Consider the following 24,936-nt stretch of genomic DNA (forward strand, 5'->3'; position numbering starts at 1 on the left):
GCAGCGGCACAAATATCTATTTTGTTCTATAAGATAACTTTTATTCATAGATAAGTGACTCATTTGTTAATACCAAAAACGGAGAAATCGTGAGTACGGAGCATGGATCATTCGAGAATATGGATTATCTCGATCCACCCTTCTATATCGAACGATGCGCGAGCCTGATGCCCAAGTGTCTCGTATTGATAAGAAACTTACTACAGTTTCTCTCGATCAAGAGAAATCAGTCTGAAACATAGAATCATCGAGAGCAGTCAGGCTCAATATTAAATACTCAACTTCGTTCTCACCCTTTTGAAGTTATTGTTAAGCGTAAATGAACAAATTTATAAATTGATTCAAATGCATATTTTCACATCACTCAATTTATTCTTTTGCAATTGAATAAATCGGATTAAGATATATATATAATATATAATCAAACAACCAGTTTATTTCAACCACCAAATGGTGGCTGTTCAACCCATACTTAATTATTATTTATAATTGTATGTAAGTTTTCATTACATCCAATTTAAATCGACCGCCGAACTACGCCAGCGCCAAAACATCAACGAGGACGTAACACAGCAACAAATTATCGTACAAAGAAAAAAAAACTAATTGTAGCTGATTAAATTTTTTAAACGAGCCATGAATGGATTCTTTGGAAAAAATTTTCCTGGCCCTGTAGACCCAAAGAACAAAACCAAAAAATTTAAAAAATTTTTGCCTCAAGCTATTTCTTATGATTACGCAATAACCAGGGCTCAAAAAATTATTTCGCTGAAATATCTTTAAACTACAGTTTAAGCTTCAAATTCCTTTCTTATTTTTTCGATACGAACATTTTTCACAAAAATACAGCCTTCCAAAAATCACTAAAAAATTTGTAAAATTTTTGTTTCTTTAATTATTTAAATAAAATGTGTATTCATTTATACCATTTCAATAGACTGTATGAATAGAACTTTTCAACAAACTGTTCAACTATTCAACTTTTGCTTTTAAAAATATAATTTCAAATATTCAAAGATTTAAGACAAACAAAAATGTAATGAGATGGATGATATACTTTCTAGTTGAATAGTTCAAATTAATACGACGATATATAGAATTCCTGGAAAGTTTTCATTGGTGAACATTCAGAACATTAATAAATAATTGAAGAAGATCAAAGCGATCGAGTACCCAGTTTATGGTGTCTAATGATGTAAAATGATACGTAAATCATTCCGGTTGTTCAGAAATAATCAGATAATTAAAATGTAAGTTTTAAGATTCAGGTAGATTTAGTGACAACAGATAGGCAAGGGATATTTAAAAATAATAATTATTGCTAAGATTTTACATACAAGAATTATTTTTTATTTATTTAAATAGAAGTTTCAGTTGAAAAGTCATTATTATTTTTTTTGTAATTAACAAATTACGATAAACATACAAGAAATTAATATATGTATATATGTTGGTAAAAAGATCAATTTTATAAGAAATAAATATGAAAAACAGAGATAATTTCATTGTTATTCATTCTATTTTCAGTGCTGGGTGATAATTGATAATTTATGAAACCGAAAAAAAAAAAAACTATTTATAATACTCATTACTAATTACTAATAACACAAAAGAAACAAAATTCGTTGTCGGCTATCATATAATTTTTCCTTTTTATTTATTCGTTGGCTTCATACATTTGATTATTCGATATTACAATTTAGTAAATAAACAATTTAAAAGTATTCATTCTTTTCTACTAAATGTATAATTTTTGACATCAATTAATATAAATACATAAATTATAAAAATGAACAATATTATAATTAAGATTAATTAATTTTATGATTTTAATTCGCATTCTAAATTAAATATATGATTAGAATATTATAAATAGATTGTTCATAAATTGTTACAGATAGTAGAAATTTCACAATTATGAAAGAGTAAAAAATTTTAAGTATCACAAGAATTATAGTAATTGCAGTAAAATCACATTTTAATTGCAAAAGTTAACATTACAGTGTTAATTTTTATACAATTTTATTTATAAGTATATATTTTTTTTTACTCACTTAGGTCACAATTAATTGATAAGTGCATATTATTGGTTATAGATCATATTGAGATTGTGAATAGTATCAGTCTTTAATATAGTTTTAAAATAACAGGTTTTATTTGATCACAATAGTAATGTCTTAAAAAACATATTACTTTGTTATATGTTTAATGCACTCTAATCACTTTAATTTTTTTATCATTTATAGACTCTACCGTGAAAATAATAATGTTTTTCGATAAATATAAACTAAGTTTAAATTCAAATATTATACAATCCTTTTTACAAGGTCATACTTAGTGCTCAATCTATTGCATTGAGAATACATTATATATAATTTATTATTATTTAAATAAATAACAGTGAACATGTTCAGTCATAATATTTTGGACATAGTAGGGTAAAATTGAATAAGCTTTTGTTCTAAAAAGATGAATAAATAGTTTTTCTTAAAATCTTATTAATTACATCAATAAAATTTTGATGTAATTTACTGATCTGGCGTGAATATTATTATCAATAATTAAGGTTGACAAATTTTTTTAATACCATAATTATAACATTCCAATAAGTAGATATCAAGCAATAATTTAATTATGTAATTAATCAATGAAATTAAAATATTTTTAGTTTAAAATTTTATTCTAATTTGATATTGTTTCAGTTTCTGACAATTTTGATGCTGGAGATGATGTTTGCTTAACGCTTGATCGATAAAATTGATTAACTAGTTGTTTTAAATTCATCACAGTACCTAAGCCAGTTCCCAGATCCATATTAATAAATTCATCTAAATTATCTTGGCAAGCTAGAAAAAAATAAATTGTTTTCATCAATAAATGAAAAAACAAGATATATATATATATATATATATATATTTCTATTTTGGATTTTTGTAACTGCTAGAAATATTAAAATTTTATCTAGTCAAGATACATGTTCTCAAGCCTCTCCAAAAATGATTGAAATTCGGATTTTTTACTTCTAAATTTTTTCTTTCTCGTGACAGCAATAGTTTATATTTGTAAGATCATGTCTGTGCTGAAAATTTCAGCCCAAAATTTAAATATTTAAACGGCGCTCAAGAATTTTGAATATTAACTGATAATACGTAACTAATACTTGGGATTGGTTTTTGTTTTTCCTTTTATAACTCAATTATTGTCATTTCACTAAAATATAAGATTTGCATAACGAAAAATATCCAAGACAATCTGAAACAATAAAATTTGGTAAGTTTTGAATAAGCGAAAAAACCTAAAATTGAATTAAAAAATTAAAAAGTATGTAGATAACTTATTATTTCTATTTCTTGGATTTTATTTTCATTCATTGTGATGCATATTGATGGTGAAAGAATGGAGAAGCTTTATTATTAATATTCAAGGGTCGCTCGAAAACCATCAAAACACAGGACGGAAACATTCAAAATTCTTGAGCGAGGTTTAAATATTTGAATTTTGGCCTTAAATTTTCAGCGTAGTCATGATTTCCAAATATAAACTATTGCTGTGACGAACAAGAAAAAAATGTGCAATAAAAAATTCAAATTTTGATCATTTTTGATATTTTCAAAATTCTGCGCGACCTCTTGAAAATTTCTTATTGAGTTAATTTTTGGAGAGGCTTCTTAAAACATCGTAAGCCAACAAATTTTCATAAGAGATTCGAAAAAAAATAATAGTCGGTTTTTTTGGGCCACCCTAATATAGATACATATTAAGGTGTTTCAAAAAAATTGACTATTTTTTTTTTTTTTTCAAAAATCATATGGAAAATATTGTTTGAAATGACAAAAAAAAATACTGTCAGAGTTTGAGCTTTTAATAGTAACATTAACAATTGCCTCATCACGATTTTCTATTTTCCATAAATTAATTGTATGCAATGTAACGGAAGTCAGTTGAAATAAGAGAGTCGCCGTGGCTCGCGGCTAGTCAAAACAGATGACGATGCATGAGACCCGAGCCACGACGATTCTCTCACAAGGAATCTGAGATGCAGCGTCAACATTTTGTCAATTCTGTTGGCTTTATTATATTTTTATAATGACAAAATAGTCAGTCTTACGAGAGAGCTCATGGAGCTCAAACCTCTGCTCTCCAGCCATAATTAATAAACTACACAATGCATTCTAAATTAATTTAATCTTATTGTGGGGTGCCAATTAGCACCCTCGATATTTTCACCTACGCCATGACGTGTCCATAACACTATTACTACCCAGGGGCGAGCGCTTATCAACTGTACCACCCTGTTCTACAACCCTGAGCGTTCAATAGCAGTTTGGGTTTCCTTCATGTTTCCGGCCGATTTTCTTACCATTCACCTGCTGCTATAATAAGTATATGGAGTTGGAATCGTCAAATAAAATAAATTAAACCGCGAAAATTAAATGAATTATAATTAATCGACGACCAGGGCTCTTCAGGGGTCTATAGACGACACTCTAACGAGGCCAAATCTGGACATTAAGTAATTAAAATTAATATTGGGAATTTTCCAGTATGTAACAGTGGTGCTGTGACTAGGATCAGTTGCTATTGTTTATAAAAAATAAAAAATTAATTTTTAAATATTAAATTAATATTAGAGAATTTCCAGTATGTAACAATTATTTGTCGGAAATTAAATGCTCTTCAAAAAATGTCTCTTATCATTTTTTGATAAATTTAATTTTTCAAAAGTTATTCAAGATCAAAGTTACATTCATGATAAATTTTAGTATTATTTGCCTTATTCGACGAAATTACCAGATGTATCTTATGTTATTGCACCTTTTTTGTAGATCGTTTCATTTCCTACAAATTATCTCTTCTAAAGTTTTCAAAATTTGTAGGAGACAATGGCAGATATATATGCAAATGTCGTTCACGATTGTGTGACTCATTATCTATAGTAATTTGTATTCTATATTCTTTTGATACTCTGTACTAGTTACCCGAGTAGAATTTAAACTTATAGTTGGCCAGCCTGTAGCTAGAAGATTTGAGTCATACCTCATCACTGCCAAATAGAATTGGCTAGCCATAACCTGACTATGTAACGCCATCTTAGCCAATGGCTGACTGATCAGAACAAGCCAGTGGATAGATTTAAACTTATATCCAATAGCTAGATTAGACCAATGAGGTAGTGGAAGTGCAATTATAAATAGCTGACCACTAGCTAAAAAATATGAGCTATTTACAAGATATGAAAAGTAGCCAATGGTTAGCTAAAAAATATGAGTTCATAACAACTCGTCAATTTTAAGAAAAAAAAAATTTATTTTTTTTTATTTCACACTGGCTCTTCTTCTCCGTTTTTCAGTTTACGATTTATATTTAGATTAGTTTGTTTATGAACCTATTATCGAATTAACCGTGATGTCCAGTTAGGCGAGACGGGAATCGAACCTGGATCCATGGGATTATGAGTCTCACGTGATATCGTGAGGGCAAGTGTATATAATGGCATCTCTAAAATCTTAGTGATTTTAAGTGGAGGAAACCCTTATAGATATGGGAAAAAAGTTGCGTCCCACCACTAATCCTATGCAACCTGAAGAACAATACAGGGAATTGGTACCACGGGGGGTCTTTCCAATCCCACTAAGACCAGAGTCTCTTTAATTCCTGAGATGGGAGCAGTGTTTGGCCCAAAGATGTTGGACTCGTGGTGGATGTGGTTAGATACCACGCGCAATGAGGAATTTTAATTATACCTCCGGTTAATGTCCACGTTAGTCGATTATCAACTGAGTGTCGTCTGGGTGGTAATTGGAAACACCTCGCAACGCGTATATGCCCAAAAGGGTGAGGAAACGGCCTCCGGTGAGCGGAGGTAGACTTAGGTCCTGTTACATTAATTAATTAATTATTCGATGATCTATATATGTCTGATGTAGTGCAATCTGTAACTAATAGTGACTAGACAACTATAAGATACTGGTGTGGTGAAATTTATTTTTTAAGCAGCTCCATCTGTAACTGTAATAGTAGAAGAAAAGCGAGAAAGTGATGACGATAGCAGCACAGATACTATACCTGATCAAGCATATATTCCTACAACGTAACGCACGAAGACAAGCTGGTTTCTTGACTCTGCGGCAAGTAGCCACATGACAAATGATATTCATTTTTTTGAAACTCTGGATACGTCATATACATCCAATCCGCACGTAGCAGACAGCCCTGCATGTAAAGTTTACGGTATAGGAAAAGGGATAATTAATTGTCTCAGAAGATTAGGAGAAATCAATACACTAAATCTAAATAAAGTATTGTACGTATCAAATTTCGATTGTAATCTAATATCGATTGGTTCTCTTGACAAATTATGGGACAGATTAAAAATTAAAAACAGTCATATGATAAAGCAGGACAATAGTGAAAAAGCAATTGGAGAGTTGCTTAATCGCATTATAGTTAATGGCTTCAAGAGTGACGATTGTCCGATTAAACAGATTTGCAAAAGCTGTATTACGGACAAAATAAGTAGGAGACCGTTTTCACAAAAATCCAAGACCTGCACTAGCAAACCTTTAGATTTATCTCATATCGATCTATGTGGACCAATGTCAACTCAAACTCCAGGAGGACGCAGGTACATTATGACACCAATTGACGACTATAGTCGTTACAGATACATATTCTTGTTGCGACAAAAATTTCAAGTCACAAAAGTTATAAAAAATTTTATACAATTTTGTCATACTCAATTTAACAGAAAACCAAAGGTATTCAGGTCAGATCTTGGAGGAGAATATGTCAACTCGGAATTAAAGGACTATTTACAACACCACGGAATACATTTTCAGCATACCACGCCATACACACCAGAACAAAATGGTATAGCTGAACATAAGAATCGTTATATCGTTGAAGCGATTAGGGCAATGTTTATTGATGCACGACTTCCCAATAAATACAAGGGGGATGCAGCAGCTATTGTTGTGTATATACAAAATCGCATACCAATAAAAGAAAAATTCGTAACACCGTATGAATTACTTTATAACACAAAACCAAACTTACAACATTTAAAGGAATTTGAATCCAGAGCATTAGTCCTGTAACAGTGCGTTTTTGATTTTCAACTTGAAAATTGGTCGCGAAAATCTAAATGATCCGATGGCCATCTATTATGATAATTGTATTCTAATTGACACTCTCCAGTAACCAGGAGCCATGTCAGAGGCCTCCTAGATCGAATTCTACTTGGATTCAGACAGCAGTGGGATAGTTCCACGTCACCAAAATTTACTTATAAAACGGCCAGCAAGCAGTTGCTCCGAGACTTAGGCCCTGACTACCACCCAAAGTGGACCAGTGAGGTAGTAGACTGATGACGCTTGACGAGGTCCCTACTCTACGACCAGAGCTCATTACAATTTGCTTGAGCCGGCTTAACGATCAGTCTAGTCATATTCAGTCATCAATTCCTAGTGATGAGTTTTATTTAACTTATTGTATATCCTTGAGTTTGATCATTCGGTAATAATAGCCGCAGTGATTATTTTAAAATATTATTTGAAGAACGTTGAATTAGCCATATAAATATACTGATATATATTTCTGCCTTAATATATTTATTTTATTGAACATAATCGGGAATAAAAATTTAAAAATCGCTTCTTCATTAATGATTTTCGATTTTTAAATTTTCAAACCTTAGCATAAAACGTAACTTGATAGAACTTGAAAAGCTCATAAAAAAACATTCACGCTCATATTTTCCAGATCCTTGAGCTCAAAAACAAGGGGAAGTTTTGGAGCTGGCCTACAGGGCCAACCGATGCCCAGATTTTCTAATATTATTTTAGATCAACACCATATAATTATTATCATATTATTATTTTTTTTCATTCACAAATTACGGACTGTAATGTTTTCAAAGAGTTATTATCATGGCAAATATTCTCGCTTGGCTGATCTAAAGCAGATTTTTTTAAAATCAATTTAATATAGACTTTTAGGATTAAAAATTACTTCAAAAATTACAGTTTTAAAATCGTAAGAAGAATAAAATAATAATAACAATTCAAAAACTATATTTATTCCTGTATTTATCTTTTCGACGGAAGTTATAAAAATTACGATGTTATATCGTAATTTTTAAATAGTAACTGCGTCCTCCGTAAGAGGTGCTTTCGTGACTTATGACTGTTTCTTCAAATCGTTTATATAGATCTTAAAAACATCGTAAACGTGTAGGCCCTTCTTTGGCCGAGCGGTCCAAGGCGTCGGACACTTCGCACTTGAGAGGACTCGTCCAGGAGTTCGAATCCAACTCCTGGACGATTATTATTTTATTCTTTTATTTAAAATTTCTCTCCAAATTTTTCTATGTTCATATTACCATTTTTACAGAAAAAAAAGATTGCTAGACACAAAAAAATTTACTCGCCCCAAGAAAATTTTTTCCCACCGCAAGAATTATTTTCATTATGAATTGAAAACAAAAATTTTCTTAGAGCGAGAATGGATTTTCTCAGAGCAAGAAAAAATTTTTTGAGTCACTTAGTTTTTTTTTATCTCAAGAAAATTTTTGTGTTCAATTTATAATACAAAAAAATTCTTGCACCAAGAAATTCTTCTTTAGAATAAAGAGCTTAAGACTGTGTATTATTTGTCAGAAGTATAATTTCCTAAATCAAATTTCCAATTCTACATCGTAAAAATTATGGTTTTAAAGATAGTCCACTACTACAATAATCAATAGAGCAAATTACGATGTTAACATCGTAAATTTTAGTGGAATTTTCTTTCTGTATAAAAACCTAGACTTAAAATGAAAAATAAAAAATTATTCATTTAATAAGTAGAAAAAACCTATGAAAATTAACAAATAATAAAATATAGTTTCATTTAACGACAATGATTGATTATTTATTGAACTGACGAAATGATGTAATATTTCTACATATGGTCAGGGAATTTCTTAATTATTTGACTAGAATACCTGGAAAAGTCAGGGAATTTCAGTTTCAAAAATCTGTGGTCACCATGATTTAATTTTCTTTAAGAAATCCAATTAAATCAATTTCATTTATCTCGATGGCTTGGGAGTTATAAGATAAAAACCCGTTTAATAAAAAAAAATCAAGAATTGCGAGGAGAAACCTCTTACCATTAATATTAAGGGCTCAAATTTTCACAATAATTTTTTTTTGTCATCCCAGGTGTTCTCAAGAAGTCTAATAATGAGTTCTTGATGTCATTATTGATGTCATTTTTAAGAACTCTGAATTAGGAGTTCTTGAAGACTTCATAAATAAGACATCAGTTTTGTGCCATCTAAATGTATTCTATTTTTTAACTTCTTAATGAAGTCAAAATTAGGAGCTTCGTAAGACATCGTAAATAAGACATCAATTTCGTGACTCTCAAAGTATTCATTTTTCTGACTTCATTTAGACATCAGATCTATAAACTCCTTAAGACATCATTATGTATTTTTTACATTATAATATTTAAGATAATTTGGCGCGTGCGCGCTATATTCAGAAATACTATTAATTTACTCTAACCTAAAATCTATAAAATTTTAAATTTACTAAATATTCACATGAAGTACCTAACAGTAATAAAATAATAAATATAAAATCACTTTGCATACATTAAATGAATGTCAAAATTATCAATTTTCATAGCATCGAATTATAATACTTTTTATTCTCAACATAGCTTTTTTTGTTATCATTTGGAATTATCGTAAGTATAGAGTGGTTTACATTTTTAATGATAAATATGAGATAAAACAAGAATTTTTTTATGTTTGATTCAGGGTTTTTTTTTCGGAATTTTTTTTTTTTCTTTACCTTACATTTGCTGATTCACTAACGCAAAAATGAAAGAAAATCCTAAAAAAATTAATTTTTTCAATTTGGTAATGATTACACAAATTAAGGAACAAAACTTGTTCCTTTAATTGTTTTGTAATACTTGGAGCAATCGGCCCGGACAAATGGTTTGATGGATCGATTCGAAAATTTCCAGGACTTTCAGGGGTATATTAAGCTGTAAAATCACCTGGCAACATTACCCTCTCCATCAATATTCTTAAAGCAGTGGTTGATTAACTAAAAAATCATAAAAAATCCATTTTTTGTAGATTTTCAAATTGATATTGAGGATGAAAAATATTTTTTTTTTTTAATTGAAAATGAGGCTTGCGGAGGATTTATTTAAGTTTCTAAAGCTGCCCTCAAGATTACTGTGCGACCATTAGTTGCTGAGATATTGATAATCAAAGACAAAAAGATCCTTTTTCATTTGAAGGCTGATATTTCAGCAGCAAATTGTCGTACAAAGAAACAAAAAAAAGCAAATTGTAGAAAAATTATTGTACTAGATCTTCAAACTAGAGATTTTAAGCTTTAATTTGCTTTTTGTATTTTTTCGAAACCATCATTTGTTACGACAATACAGCCTTCCAAAAATCACAAAAAAATTTATAAAATTTTCTTGTTCCTTTAATTTTTTGGATAAGTGTATATCCTGATTTAATTATATCTTTCTCTAATTAAAAATGTTACTCAATAATAGAAAACAATATCTGAAAAACAAATTTTGTTGAATTATCTAAAAACCTAAAAAATAGACGATTGAAACGACATTATGATGGTCAATTTGTACCGATATGTGTGTCCCTTCCACAACAAAGTCGTTTTAAGAATGCCGGATCATCAATGTGATGTTGGCCTTGGTGATAATTTATCATGATTAAATAATAATATCGACAATCGCAATAATTACGATATCGGTAACTGTGAAGACAATGATATTAGAGACTGCGATACTGATGATACCGGAGATTATGATAATAGTGGTGGCTGTGATAATAATGATATTGCTTTAATAGAATTAAATAATAATATTTAAAATTTTAAACTAAGAAAAAAGATATTCATATCTAACATGTAACTTTCTTTGTTTAAAAATATATCAGTAACTAATTATAATCAATTTATCGTTTTATTAATTAATCTTTTGAATTCCTAAGAAATCTCTTACTATATCTCAAATGAGAACTCTAAAAAGAGTCTTATTTGAGAGTTTTTAAAAAGGATATCCTGGTGACGTCTTTTTAAAGACTTCAGAAGAAGAAACATCTCAAGAACTCACTTTAATGAGTCAGAAACAAGAGCTCTTAAAGACGTCTACTTCGTGAAGTCCGAAAAGTGAATTCATATTAAAGTCTTATTTGCCAAGTCAGACAAAAAAATTCTTTGAGAGCTCTTTTTAAAGATGTCTTACTGAGTTCGTTAGGTGGTTTGCTCGACATCTCGAGAACTTCTTAAAGACTTCTTTAAGATATTGAATGAGACATCCAAATCAGTAATATGAACTCATTCGGAACTCATTCAGACGTCCTTTTGCTGTCTAGGCATGTGGTGAGCTGTTACGTTATGATTGCATGCTAGACTTCTCTTCGGTTCAGATATGCTCATAAGATGACGATGGGAGAAGAAAGTGTAACTAATTTTTAGTCTGGTTGATATACAAGGGTTGTTTCTTTCAGGATGCTGTGGTGGTTTATTCCAAATATCGTTTCTAACTTTATGGAGTCTGGAAAATTCATTGGTAGTCTAACGGACGTTCCACTTGGCTAAGATGTGTTTCTTGACTGAATTTTTAAAACCAGTGGTGGGGTTGGCTAACTGTGCTTAAGTTGGTACCTTCAGTGATTGCTAATTTACCTTGTTTGTCAGTGGATTCTTTCTCCTTGATACCTTGGTGGGAGGGGATTCACGTGATGGTAATGTCCTAATGTTTATTGAGCTTAAATAATTTGGCTTGGCATTCACGGATGATGTTGCTGGTGCCGTTGCAGTTCCTCATCGTTTTGACATCTGCAAGAGCATTCGAAAGTATGATGTCTTTGACAAGGTTATGTTGCTCAATGATTGATAGGCTTATTAGTGTTGCGTACAATTCACATAAAAAAATCGAGTAGAACGATAAAAGTCGAAATTTGATTGAATCGTTGTTCATGACGATAGCACATCTCCTTAAGCCGTTGCAGACAGATCCATCACTATAGATCTTTTTGTGCATCAGGTATTGAAGAATTAATTCAGAGAATAGACTTTTGTATATACTGGAGTCAATATTGGTTTTTCCCTCGGTTAGATTGTGCATGGATAAGTCGAAGCAGCGGGTATCTGGTGTCTGGGTGGGATTGGAGAGAGTAGTTACTATTATACTATTGAAAATTTCTTTAATAATTTGTATATTTTTTCGTTTAGTTCTTTTATGTATAAAAAACTACATATACAAAAATAATTGATCAATAGGACTTTTCTCATCAATTAATAGCAGTGTTAAAATAAAAGTAAAACTTTTTCAACTTCCCGCTCAGAAAATCAAAGATTTTTGACGAGTTCGGTAGTTATTATTTTCACCCCTATTTCTGAAAATCAAAATTTCGTCAGATGTTAAAATTAGCCGATTTTGATGGTTCTTGCGGAAATCGAAAGAGCTTATTAGCCATAAAATTTCCTGTGAATTTCAAATTATTTGATCGAATAGACTCTGAAATAATTAGGAAATACGAAATTAGGTTTTTTCCGTTTTTTTTTTTTTTTGAAATTTCTTAAAAACGTGCTGACTGCCACAAAAAAAAACATCTCAATCGGTTATTTTGTTCGAGAGAAATCGTTAAAGAAAGAAAAAATACAAATCAGTTTTCTTTTAATAACTTCAAAACAATTGAATCGATCGATCTTAAATTTTAAAAGCTATGTCGAACCGTGTTCATCAAAGCTGCATTATACGTTAAATGAATCCTACTGTTTCGTGATTGACTCCGGAGCATTCAAGCAAAAAAAAATGAGCTCATGAGGAGTCAAGTGCCTTGCGGTAGTCAATCCAGTCCCGTGACAGGTGATGCTGATAGTAGATCGCGCCTTGAACGACACAACGATCTACTAACAGATTCTCTTTACAGCCTGACAGGCCTCATTCGCAGCCACGCTGTTCGAGTATCTGCTGCCACACAGGCTCTAACTCCTTTAGAACGATATTGTTCTAAATGTTAGTGAAAATCTCATAAACTGCGTTCAGCCAGGTGATGAGCCTGTAATTCCTTAGAACAGACAAGTCACAATTTTTAGGCATGAGCATGGTTAGCTTGTCTAAAAACCAGCTACAAATTGGTTCACTTTCTCTGATAAAAACTGAAAATACCCGATTGTTGAGTTTACCGGAGCTGAAAGGCAAAGTTACGAAGATGGTGTTCTAAGAAATAACTGTGATTAGGTTGCATATCGCTTCGGAGAGCATGCAACCTTGGTCATGTAGCCTCTCCGCTCCACTGTTTTGATAGCAAATCAAGAGATCAGCTCGCAATTTCTCCGTCAACCTAAACGTAGTTATAAAACTGAAGTTGGTAACCGCAACATGCAGTGGCCAACAGAAAATGGGGGGGGGGGTCAACATGTCAAGAGCACCTCATGCTTAGAAAAAAAAACGATTGACTGATCTTATATAATAAGCAAGTAACTCTCTTAGTGAAATATATTTACGAAACATTAAGGACTGACGACTTAAAATCAGTGATTTGGGTCCAACAAAAAAAATGTCTTCTCACCAGTCGATCATCTTTGCTAATCCCGGAGCGGGATAATTATTCATTGTGATGATTTTTGGGAAACCCTAAGAGCCTGTCGAGACTTAGGCCCGATATGACCAAGAGTCAATCAGGTAAACTCGTCCGCGATTAAAAATTTATAGTCCAGTGGTCGGCTATTTCACATAAGTCATGTAAGCCTGAACTTGCCATCATGGCAGTTTAGAGCTGCGTTGAGGGCCAGGTGAGGATATTGGGCCTAATGTGACTAAGGGTCAGTTGGGTGAAACTGTCTACATTGAGAAAAAATTAGAGTCCCGCGGTCGGCCATTCGAGGTAAGTCTTGTAGGCTAAAACTTGCCATAGTAACAGTTAAGAGGTGCGTTAAGGACCGGATGAGAACATGGGTGCTGATATGACCAGGGATCAGTTGAGTAGAACTGTCAGCGCAGGTCTAAACTGCCACGATAGCAAGTTTAGGGCTACAAGTTTTACGAAAAATTGTCGACAATAGACGGGCTTACCAGGGTTATCCCCGGTAGTCCGACTCTACCGCGGGCTTCACTTGATCGCCATTTCGTTGCTGCTGTGATGCTTCATCAACAAGATGATCAGCATGCACATCAGCCAAAGTTTCGTTACCTAAGTAGACGAAGGGATCCGAGGATAACAGCTTTCTGCATCCACGATGCCAGAAACTCAACTTGCGAAGACGAATTGGTATTATAGCTAGTGCAGACACAAAAGACTGTTTCCTCCCTCCTAAGACGCCACAATGAGGACGACAAGTTTGACCCGGTAACCTAGAAGAAGTTTGCCGATTTCAAACAAGAGATCCTGATATATCTCGTGTTTGTGCTCTTCTTTAACCGTGATGAACTCAATGACGTAAATGTCACGAGTGTTCTTATCGAAGAGCACAAAATCAGATTTGTTGTGATCAATTTTCCGAGTTGTTGCGAATGCCACTTTGCAATAAATACGGTGACGGTCATTCTCAAAAACTTGCGGAATATCTCCTGGCAGATAAGGCAGCACTCGTGTTTTAAGGAAGAAAAACGTCAGTTGGGTGGACAAGTCATGATCACGCACGTGTTTAAAGAACAGGCTGTGTATGTACATGTCCATGTGTGTACTGAGCAGTTTTCGCTGCTCTGCGTTCCTAATGACCTTCTCAAATTCCTCCTTCGGGAGTTCAATAAGAGGGTTTACTCTTTTGAGACTGACGGATATTGCTGCGTATATTGCTGCCTTGTATAAAAACGCTTCCTTATGTCCATTTTCATGACGATAAACAATTTGCATAAAGAAGTCGCCTTCATCTGCAGCAAAATTGACAACTTCGTATGTTAACCCAAAACCAAACAATGGTGTAGACACTCCAAGCTCTGTAGACCTCTCCCTCCGATGTGTCGGGAAGGGTATAATCTGGTGACTGAGGATTTCGGGTTTATGCTCCGATTCATATTCATGACTTTGCGTGTCTTGATATCGAGGTCTCTGAGCTCTTGTCGGACCCATTTAAAGACACCGAATGAGTAGAGAAGTACCGGGACTACTCTCCAGCTTCAAGATCATCAACGACGCTCCCTTAGCTTCAGTAGAAGAAGTTTTTTTCCTTGCTGGAGATAAGAGTGAGGAAACAGCATCGTAGACAGTTTGATTTATGATGAGTAGAGTAAAATCTTCCTATATCCGTGAAGATAGTTCTTGGTTCTCCGCGTCTAGTAGATGTTTTGGGTAATGTATCTCTTTTGAGATACATACTTCTCGTACATCAAAATCATCATCAGCGTCTTCGAAAGAACGGCGTCTCTCCTGATGTAGCTGTGCTGGAAATGACAGACAGTGAAACAGCCGTTTGCTTATTAACAGTGATCTTCGTGTTCACCGGAGATGAGAGGCATAATCACGGAGATGTTATTGTGAAAAATGGTTATGGATAGGGTGCATATCGCTCCAGAGAATATGCATCCTATCTATGTAGCCTCTCCGCTCCGGTTATAGTAGTTCATCAGAAGATGGGCTCGTAATTCCTCCGTCCATCTAAATGCCGTAAAGTCCGTAAAGTCCATTATTGGCCAAAGTCGTCATCGTTCGAAATCTCGGTAGTTCTCCCAGCTAGTGGGTTGCCCTCATCCACAAATGGCCGGTTGTGGGGAGCACTTCTGGGTTCAGAATCGCCTTGAACTCAGTTTTAGTTCACATTAGGAAATTAACCTAATACAAAGGTTCTTGTGTGATTAGTAGATCAGCAGATGGAAGGCTGACCTACATTGCCCACGATGCACCACAGAGTGAACGAAATCTCTGCTGGCCGCACAACATGCACCGTGGACGTTTATTAATGATGAAGATAATGATAATGATAATAACCTTAACTATGTTCATCAACGAAAATAGAGTGTATTATAAATAAAAATATTACTCGACGTAGATATTGGTGGATAATTCGGCGGCGTTTTAATCCATGTACCATCTTCACGTTTCATATGATGACGATTAGAAGCGAAATTCTGTAAAAATATCGTCGCTGGTACAAGTCTAAATCTTGTATGGTATTCAGGACGTAAGGCTTCATCTGATCTGAACGTTTCATTGGCGTATTTCCAGAAAAATGTTGGAAAAGGCAAAGCGCTTTCTAAATCATAAACTACTGCTCGTTCATCAGGTGCATAGATTAGAATGGCATGATAATCCTAAACATAGGAAAAAAATACCATAAGTAAAAATCAAACTCTAATCATTAAACACAAAGCAGAATTATATATTAAAATTAAGTTTGATATAAATGCATACCCAAACAATGACTTTATCATCTCCTTTTCCTTCTCGCTGTCGCCAAAGTGGTACACTCCGATTGCTATTACTAATAAAAACTACATAGCAATGTGATAATTCAGATGCATGATTGGTTGCGACGTCCTGACACAATTTCCATACGTTTTCTTCACTAAGCAAATAAACAAATACTTTGATCAAATAAAATAGATAAACATTTACATTCATGCGTATTTTACACTGAGAGAACAATTTATTTTAGCCAAATAAATCGATTTATTCCACTAAACAAAATCATTCATTTCATTCAAAATATATGTATTTATTAGGGTGTGTCATTTCAGAGCAACATTTTTTTTCTAAGTGCATGGTAAAAAAAATCATAGTTCAACACAAAAAAAAAAATTTCGCGCAAGAAAAAAAATTCTATGTCGATTACAGACCTAGCTCATTGAAAAAATCTATATCCCATTTAAATAACACGGGAACATTTTATTTTCAACTTTGAGTATTTTTAACTCGTAAACTAATCAATAGATCGAATAGACTAACACATATTTTGTAGGAAATTGTACGCGCTACAAAAAAGGTCTCTTATCATTTTTTGATAAATCTATCTGTTCAAAAGTTATTGGAGTTCGAAGTTAAGCTCTAGTAAATTTCGAGATCTTTTTACTTTTTCGGTGAAACTATCAGACTTAAGACAAAATGTCATAGGATCTTTTTTATTGGAAGTTTTATTCTCCACAAATTATAATGAATAAAATTTCTTCAAACTCCGTATTGTTTTCTAGTTATTTTCATTTCAATGTTGAGCTCTTTAAATCGATCAGAACACTACTTTTTCAAGAGCTTGAAATTAAAACAAAAATAACTACAAAACAATGCGGTATTTGAAAAAACATTACCGATAATAATTTGTAGGCAATAAAATTTCCAATAAAAAAGATCCTATGACATTCTGTGATAAGTCTGATAGTTTCACCAGAAAAGTAAAAAGATCTCGAAGTTTACTAGAGCTTAACTTCGAATTCCAATAACTTTTGAACAGATAGATTTATCAAAAAATGATAAGAGACCTTTTTTGTAGCGCGTACAATTTCCTACAAAATATGTGTTAGTCTATTCGATCTATTGATTAGTTTACGAGTTAAAAATACTCAAAGTTGAAAATAAAATGTTCCCGTGTTATTTAAATGGGATATCGATTTTTTCAATGAGCTAGGTCTGTAATCGACATAGAATTTTTTTTCTTGCGCGAAAATTTTTTTTTGTGTTGAACTATGATTTTTTTTACCATGCACTTAAAAAAGAAATGTTGTTCTGAAATGATACACCCTAGTATTTATAGCTAACAAATGGTGCTACAGTGACACCATCCAAATAGAGATTTGTTAACTATAAAGAAATCATTATTTCATTTAAATGAACTATATCTTTGTCTCAAATAAATATTGATCGGGTCTATTTAAATACGAGATTTATTTGCCTGAAACAAATCTTATTTAGCTGAAATAAATTGTTCTCTCAGTGGATACCATTGTATTACTACATATCTAGCAAAAAACAACCAACTCCCATGAATCATATATGCTATTCACACATCAGCTACGAGCCATTGAGTGTGCTCTATACTTTTGTTTAAAAATTTTCTATTGATTACATAATGGAACTAGTACAATCATGATATATTACACAGGACAGGTATCATTGCCTAGATTCCTGGGGATCTAACTATTGTATTGTTGCTCATGGAATAATTTTTATAGGATTTTGCCATAATATATCTTAATTAATCGAGTATGTCCCGAAGGTGCCATTGGCGCTAAAGTTTATCTACGTATAGGTATATAACACACGCTCAAAATAAACGCCGTTAAATGCCTAAGCTCAGCCTCATACACTTTTTCATTAAATACTCATCACTTCTGATTGGTCAAATACAGTGTTTAAGCTTTCTCGAAGCGTTTGTGCATCCCTTCTACCGCAAAATTCGACGAAAATAGGCGTGATATATCCCTACTCTATGATCCAAGTTATCAAAATGTTCAAGATAGGTTAACGGTGTGAACTTATCTTTACCTAAAGCTGCATCACTAGCTAAAATAATTCTCTCGATTATACATGCACATTCAATTGATCGGCTAACGATTGTAGATCTCCATAAATTGATAAGTCTGTGGGACCTTAAGTTTATAACCTAAATTTTAATTTTTGAGCTCTTTGAGTTCAAAAATATTCATTACTGCATCAGGTTTTTCTAGCTTGAAGAGCCCAAAAAAAGTAGCCTTGTTTTACATTACGAAAATTCAAATAATTCGGAAAAAATAATAATTCTTAAATTTATTTTTACGATTATTGTTTATGAAACGCAATGTTCGTCAGGAATAAATGTAAGTAATTGAAACGAAGTTATAAATTGGATCAAAATGGAACAGAAAACGGTTTTTTTAATCATGCTTAATTTTATCGAATTTTTGTAGCCCAATTTATGGCTTAACTTTTTTTAACTCAAACAGTTTGAAAATACTAGTGTGAAAAAGTATTATTGAGCTCCAAGTGCTCAAAAACAGCTCGATGTTTTGGAAGTGACGCACAAGATCAAACTGATTTTAAGTTTTTTGATTTGTTAATTATAAAAAATGATTTCGGATTGATAAATCATTAAAAATTTGATGTAATACTAAATGATTGCAATATTTATTAGTGATGGTGGTTCCGTTTACGGTGTTGCTTCTACCATCTTTAAACGAAGTTTACACATTATTATTACGATTAAAAAGTAAACCGATTCTTGTTTTAACTATACGTACACCTTCCCATTAATCACCATCAAAGAAAGGTGAGCTTAATATTCTGTGAGCTGCTAAGAAATTATAATGATAATAAATAAGTATTTATATACTTTTGTTTAAAGTTAGTACCACGGTAGTTATGAACGCAGCTTAATTTCAAGAATCAATAGTTTAAAAAAATTCGTCGGAGAATTTTAATAAAATGTATTCATTTTACATTGAAAATCAATTCCTTAATAATTAAAAAAATTAGAGCATAATCATCAATGAAAATCTAATTTGATCACCCTAATAGCACAGTTTGCTATAGCGAAAGTTTACTTTATTAAAATTTCCTGGAATTTTTCGTCAAATGTCCGTCAGCTTTGGACTTTTCCGTTTTTGACGATGTCACGGCTACTACATTCAAAAATTTAATTTTATTTTCTTCTGAAATGAGCACACATTAAGACCTTTTATACGTTGACCTTTTTATATATTACGCCGACTTATTGACGCCAGCAGTCGTACCAGACAAACATACCTACCTAAGCGTTGTCAACGCTTTATAATTAAGTCGAATTGTACTAATGGACCACGTGTATTATAGATTTTTCTTTTCTTGAAATTTCATCATTATTACTTAACGTATTTTTAAAATTTATGTATCCGTTTCCATTTAAGAATCTAAGCATAAGCGCTGTAATCTTTTCCTTGATTTTTCATCTTAAACCATAGACCACACAGCTCATGTGCATCTGGATATGATTCTTGGAATTTAAAGAAAGCTAATAGAAACCATCAAATTTATGGTTTCCTGCACGAGCGTTGCTCGGCGCCAGAATTACGCCAGAGTCATCGGTCTACATCATAGTCAAATCTATTTCCCAGGGATCAAACGTATGCATGGGCCTAGAACTTTCGGTCTGGTCCGAGTCTTTTCATATGGGAAACAAGTTACCACCACTTTTCATATGTGAAGACCATATAAAAAGACCATGGACTTTAACTCATCAGTTCTTTTGGGAATCAAACTCTGAACCATACCGAACTCCGGACACTTGACGGTGTTCGTGGCTAGAGGATTGATATCCCGATTGAGCATTCGATCACGTGAGCCCAGATCATTGGATCAGTCCTTGATCGTCGTAAGCACGGTATATTATGATCGTCGTATAATCGATATATTATTTTCTACTAGCTGCAGAAGCATAATCAACGCGATATTAGCGTATAGTATCCGATCACGTGAGCCCAGATCGTACGATTGGTCCTTGATCGTTGCAAGTCGTGAACTAATATCAACCGTTTAGTACCGGTACAGCATTGATTATCTTTATCTTATTTTAATCCATTTAATTTCATTTTATTTGAATATTGAATTATACCACGAGAAACGTGAAGAATCAAAGAATATTTTACCGCGAAGACGCGAAGAATTTGAATACGTTAGAATTATTTTACCGCGCGAAGACTTTATATTTCATCTTAATCTACGAAGATTTAGAAACGAATAAACATTTAAATTGACGCAATAAAGCATACTAAATAAATAAATAAATCGATAAATTAGAATCATATTAATTAACCGCGAGATCGCGTTGTGAATTAAGTGTCCTATGTTACTGCTGACAGTTCTGATACCTCACTTAAACCTGTTTAGGGTAAGTTTTAAACATTGTAACTATTATCTGGTATTTTTACTCTTATGTACTTTGGAACGCCCCATATATATAATAATAAAAAAAAAATAATAATAAATAAAATATAAAGCAAAAAAATAGTTATGCAAAAAAAAGGCAGCTAAATTTTTTATGAATTATCAGTTTCCAGGTCTTGTTTTTTTGAGTTATTACGATTAAAAAAAAAAAAAACTTTTTTTTACTTTTAATTGCAGATGAAAAAAAAATTTTTTTTTGTATTTGTTTAAAAAAAAAAAAACATTAAAAAATAAAAAAATACGTACCAGTAAAATATAAGATTCATTTAAAATAAAATAATTCTTCCATTAAAAATAAAATCAAATATAATAAAAGATAGAGGAAAGAGAGAAAAATTGACGATAAAAATTTGAAAAAAAAAAAAAAAAAAAAAAAAAAAAAGTTTCACTCTCGCCGTTACACGTTAAAAAATAATTTGTAATTAGAGTATAGAAATAATTTATAAAAGGCGGTCGATAGATGGCCCCCCGATATGCTAGATAATAATGATGATAATAAAAAACAAAAACATGGCCGCTATATTTTTTCGTGAATTGCCAGTTTTTGATTTATATTAATTACAATGAAACCAAAAAGTTTTGAATAGTGGTTTTCATAAGGGTTTTTATGTTTAAGAATTCAAGTGTAGTATAATAAGAAATAGATCAATCGGTTGTGTATTTCTTTAGTTAATGTGTTTATCAACATCCGTACGAACTGACGGACATCACAGGATTTTTTTATGTATTTTTAACTTCCCGCTAAGAAAATCGACGATTTTCAAAAATTTCGGGAAGTTATTGTTTTCACCCCGATTTTCCAAAATCGAGTTTTCATCAGATGTCGACGTTTTGAGGTCCTAGGAAGCTATTCTGACTATTTTCAGAATGATGTCCGAGTGTGTGTATGTGTGTGTGTGTGTGTGTGTGTGTGTGTGTGTGTGTGTGTGTGTGTGTGTGTGTGTGTGTGTGTGTGTGTGTGTGTGTGTGTGTGTGTGTGTGTGTGTGTGTATGTAAACTCTTTGTAACTTTTGAACTAATGAATCGGTTTGGATAATTGAGGTAGCAATCGAAAGAGCTTGTTGGCCATCAACTTTCCTGAAAATTTCAGATTATTTGATCAAATAGACTCGAAAATATTTGCGAATTACGAAAAAAAAAAAATTTTTTTTTTAGTTTTTTATTGATTTCTCAAAAACGACTTATACGATCGACTTTAAAATCTAATCAGCTCTAGTACTCAATAAAACGCGTCGATTGCCACCTCAAACATCCAAATCGGATAATTCGTTCGAAAGTTATCGCGGGAGAAAGAAATGGTGAAAAACGGTTTTTTCTAAATATTTTCGAAACGACTGACGCGATCGATTTCAAATTTTAATCAGCTCTAGAATTCAATAAAATGCGCCGATTGCCACGTCAACTATCAGAATCGATTGATTAGTTCAAAAGATATCAGCGTTGAAAAGTTAAAAAAAATAACATTTTATGTTATTTTTTCCGGATAAACTATAATATAACGTACTAAAATGTGCCTGATATCATACCAACTCATCTTTTTTATGGTTTCTTTTGATCATATAATGTCATCGAACTTGATTTTTAGTTTAAATCATATTATCAACAAAAAAATCGATAAAACGTATTTTTTCATATTTTTATCGGATATTTCATATTTTATTGTTTCTTACATGAGTCAAAACTTATTTAAATCTTGATTTTGATCCCCAACATTGATTTCTGCCTCAATACACTTTTTTTTCTGAACATAATCAGGAACTAAATTTTAAAAACCGCTTCATTGATGATTTTCGATTCTTAAATTTTCAAACTTCAGCATAACAGGTAACTTGTTAGAGCTTGAAAAGATCGTAAAAAAACAATTGCATGTGATAGCATTTTCGAGCTCGAAGAGCTCGAAAATATATCTACACTAATGTTTTCGAGCTCTTTGAGGTCGAAAACAGCGGGAAGTTTTGGGGCTGGCCCGCAGGGTCAACCGACGCCCAGATTTTTTTTTTTTCAATCATTAGTTTCAAAAAAAGAGACTTGAAATTGTATTTGTTTTATTCCTACAGAAATTGTCTTTCAAATGGTATGAATTTTAATCTTGTTTAGTATATTTGAACGAGTGTAAAATGTTTTCTACGTGAGTGAATCAGCTCGGATCGAGAAAGCGTTAGTAGAACACATCTTATTGCTTCGCAAATGAGTTGTGCAATACTGCATTTTAATAAAATGGAATTAAATGAGGCAACTACCATTTTTCTATAACACATGTTATAGAACACCACGTGTAAATTAATTACAACGCAATCGTATTAATAATCAAGCTACATCTCGCCAATTACTCGACGTCATAATCAAAAGCAACATAATTCATACTCGCTGGATTATCAGGTATTTGTTTGTCATTCATATCTGTCAATTCTCCTTTTACTCTGTGATCATTTTTGTGTTGACCGCGTGCTAACCTAACCTGCCGGTTATATCTATATATATATATATATATATTGTAACGTAAATTTTTCGTAGTACTCGATAAACTGAACTAAATTTACACATAAATTTTACTCAATCACTCAAACTCCCATAACACAAAATCGGGCTACGTTACACTGTGCCCACCGATCACTCCTCTCATTTCATCCAGATCCTGACGGGCGCCAGCCGACTCTTATTTCCCCGGTATCGGCAACCGGTCTAAACGTACACGTAAATTAAAACCTAATATCTACATCCTTTGGAGATGACAGCAATGAACGGTGGTAGTGGCATATCCTGGTGCGCTCAGTGTGCTAGGTTGTGGAGAGAAGGTTGCGGTTCTTATGACGCGGGAGAAGCCGATTAATTAAATTAAATTAAAACCAATTAAAGAAAAGATAACCGAATAAAATACCGTAAAGATGACGCGAGTGTGTAGCGGAGGGCCCAAACGGCCCGCAGTCGGGTACTCTTGGTCCATCAAACAAATAAATACCTGAGTATGACATCGGGAACCTCTCGTGGACGACAAATCACAAAACTTAACACACTTCTAGATAAATAATAAAATAAATAACGCGGTAAAATCAAGACGACAAACGGCTTCAAGAGTCCTATACCCAGAGCCACAAGCTCCTAAACGACATCAGTCAAAGGTGTGGTCGAGGTCTACCTTGGCTGCTCTCGGACTCATCATCGCTCGCTCCCAAAGTCTAAACTCGACTACTGAGTCTGCTCGTACTCGGGCGACTCCGAATCCCAACTCTGATACCATGGTCTTCTCTCGACTACTCTTCTCGGGTCTCACACTCCATACACTCGCATGCCACTGAAACTGGCAGCCGAGTACTAGCAGCCGGACGCTAACAACCAGGGACGAAACTGAGATTTCGGGGCCTGAGGTAAATAATACTTTTGCCATGAGATGGCGCAGAGGAGATAGGTAATAAATGATATTAATTTTTAGTATTATGTAGGCCTACGTTTATATGGTTGTAGACTTTTAAATGATCATCTAGAGTTAGAAAAAACTAAATAATCGTAGAAAAAAAATCCCAGAGAGACTTTAAAAAATTTCCAAAAAGACATTACAAAATTATTATGCTGCTCTACAATTATTAATGTAAAACTCTGCATATTTTTTATTTTCAACTATAATTCCTAATTTACACGAATATTATTCGAATAATATATCGATAAGATTCAAATATATAACATTTTTTCTAGTGTAGCATATTAATTTTTTGGCGAGACAACTTCCTGTTTTAAGTTTGGTGGACAACATAATGAAAGTTTGAAATTTTCTAAAGCTTAATTTTCTTCGTGCTTATGAGATGCTTTCTGAAGCCGAGTTCTTACTTATATATGTTTAAAAACTTGAGACAATGTGAATTGTCTTCATCGTCCTCAGCCTTGCGGTTTCCATTTTTCCCCGTCTTGTTGCCGTCTGAAACTATACAAGTCATAGTGCCGTGGTCACATGACTAATTTTCACGTCGACGCATGACCGTAAGGGTGAAGTGGGGACAGAGTTCAAAGGCAAGTCCCAGACCCTCAATCATGAGTTAAAGACTTCGATCCTGGATCAATTAGCGTACAGACGT

At 32.8% G+C, this 24,936-nt stretch overlaps 1 protein-coding gene across 2 annotated transcripts in view; it reads right to left on the reverse strand.

The window, feature by feature from the left end:
* Window positions 1-1,865: 1,865 nt before the first annotated feature.
* The window catches only part of LOC106694176 (protein N-terminal glutamine amidohydrolase), a 36,118-nt gene continuing 13,047 nt past the window's right edge, over window positions 1,866-24,936 (reverse strand). The window contains exons 2-4 of one of the 2 annotated variants that reach the window (XM_014444488.2): window positions 16,394-16,547; window positions 16,023-16,293; window positions 1,866-2,846 (exon numbers count right to left, since the gene is read on the reverse strand). In XM_014444488.2, coding sequence (XP_014299974.1) covers window positions 2,683-2,846; window positions 16,023-16,293; window positions 16,394-16,547 — 589 coding nt within the window. In that variant the 3' untranslated portion in view covers window positions 1,866-2,682. The other variant, XM_014444489.2, reaches the window with a different exon arrangement.

This window comes from Microplitis demolitor, chromosome 4, assembly GCF_026212275.2.
Source record: "Microplitis demolitor isolate Queensland-Clemson2020A chromosome 4, iyMicDemo2.1a, whole genome shotgun sequence".
In the NCBI taxonomy this organism is placed as follows: domain Eukaryota; kingdom Metazoa; phylum Arthropoda; class Insecta; order Hymenoptera; family Braconidae; genus Microplitis; species Microplitis demolitor.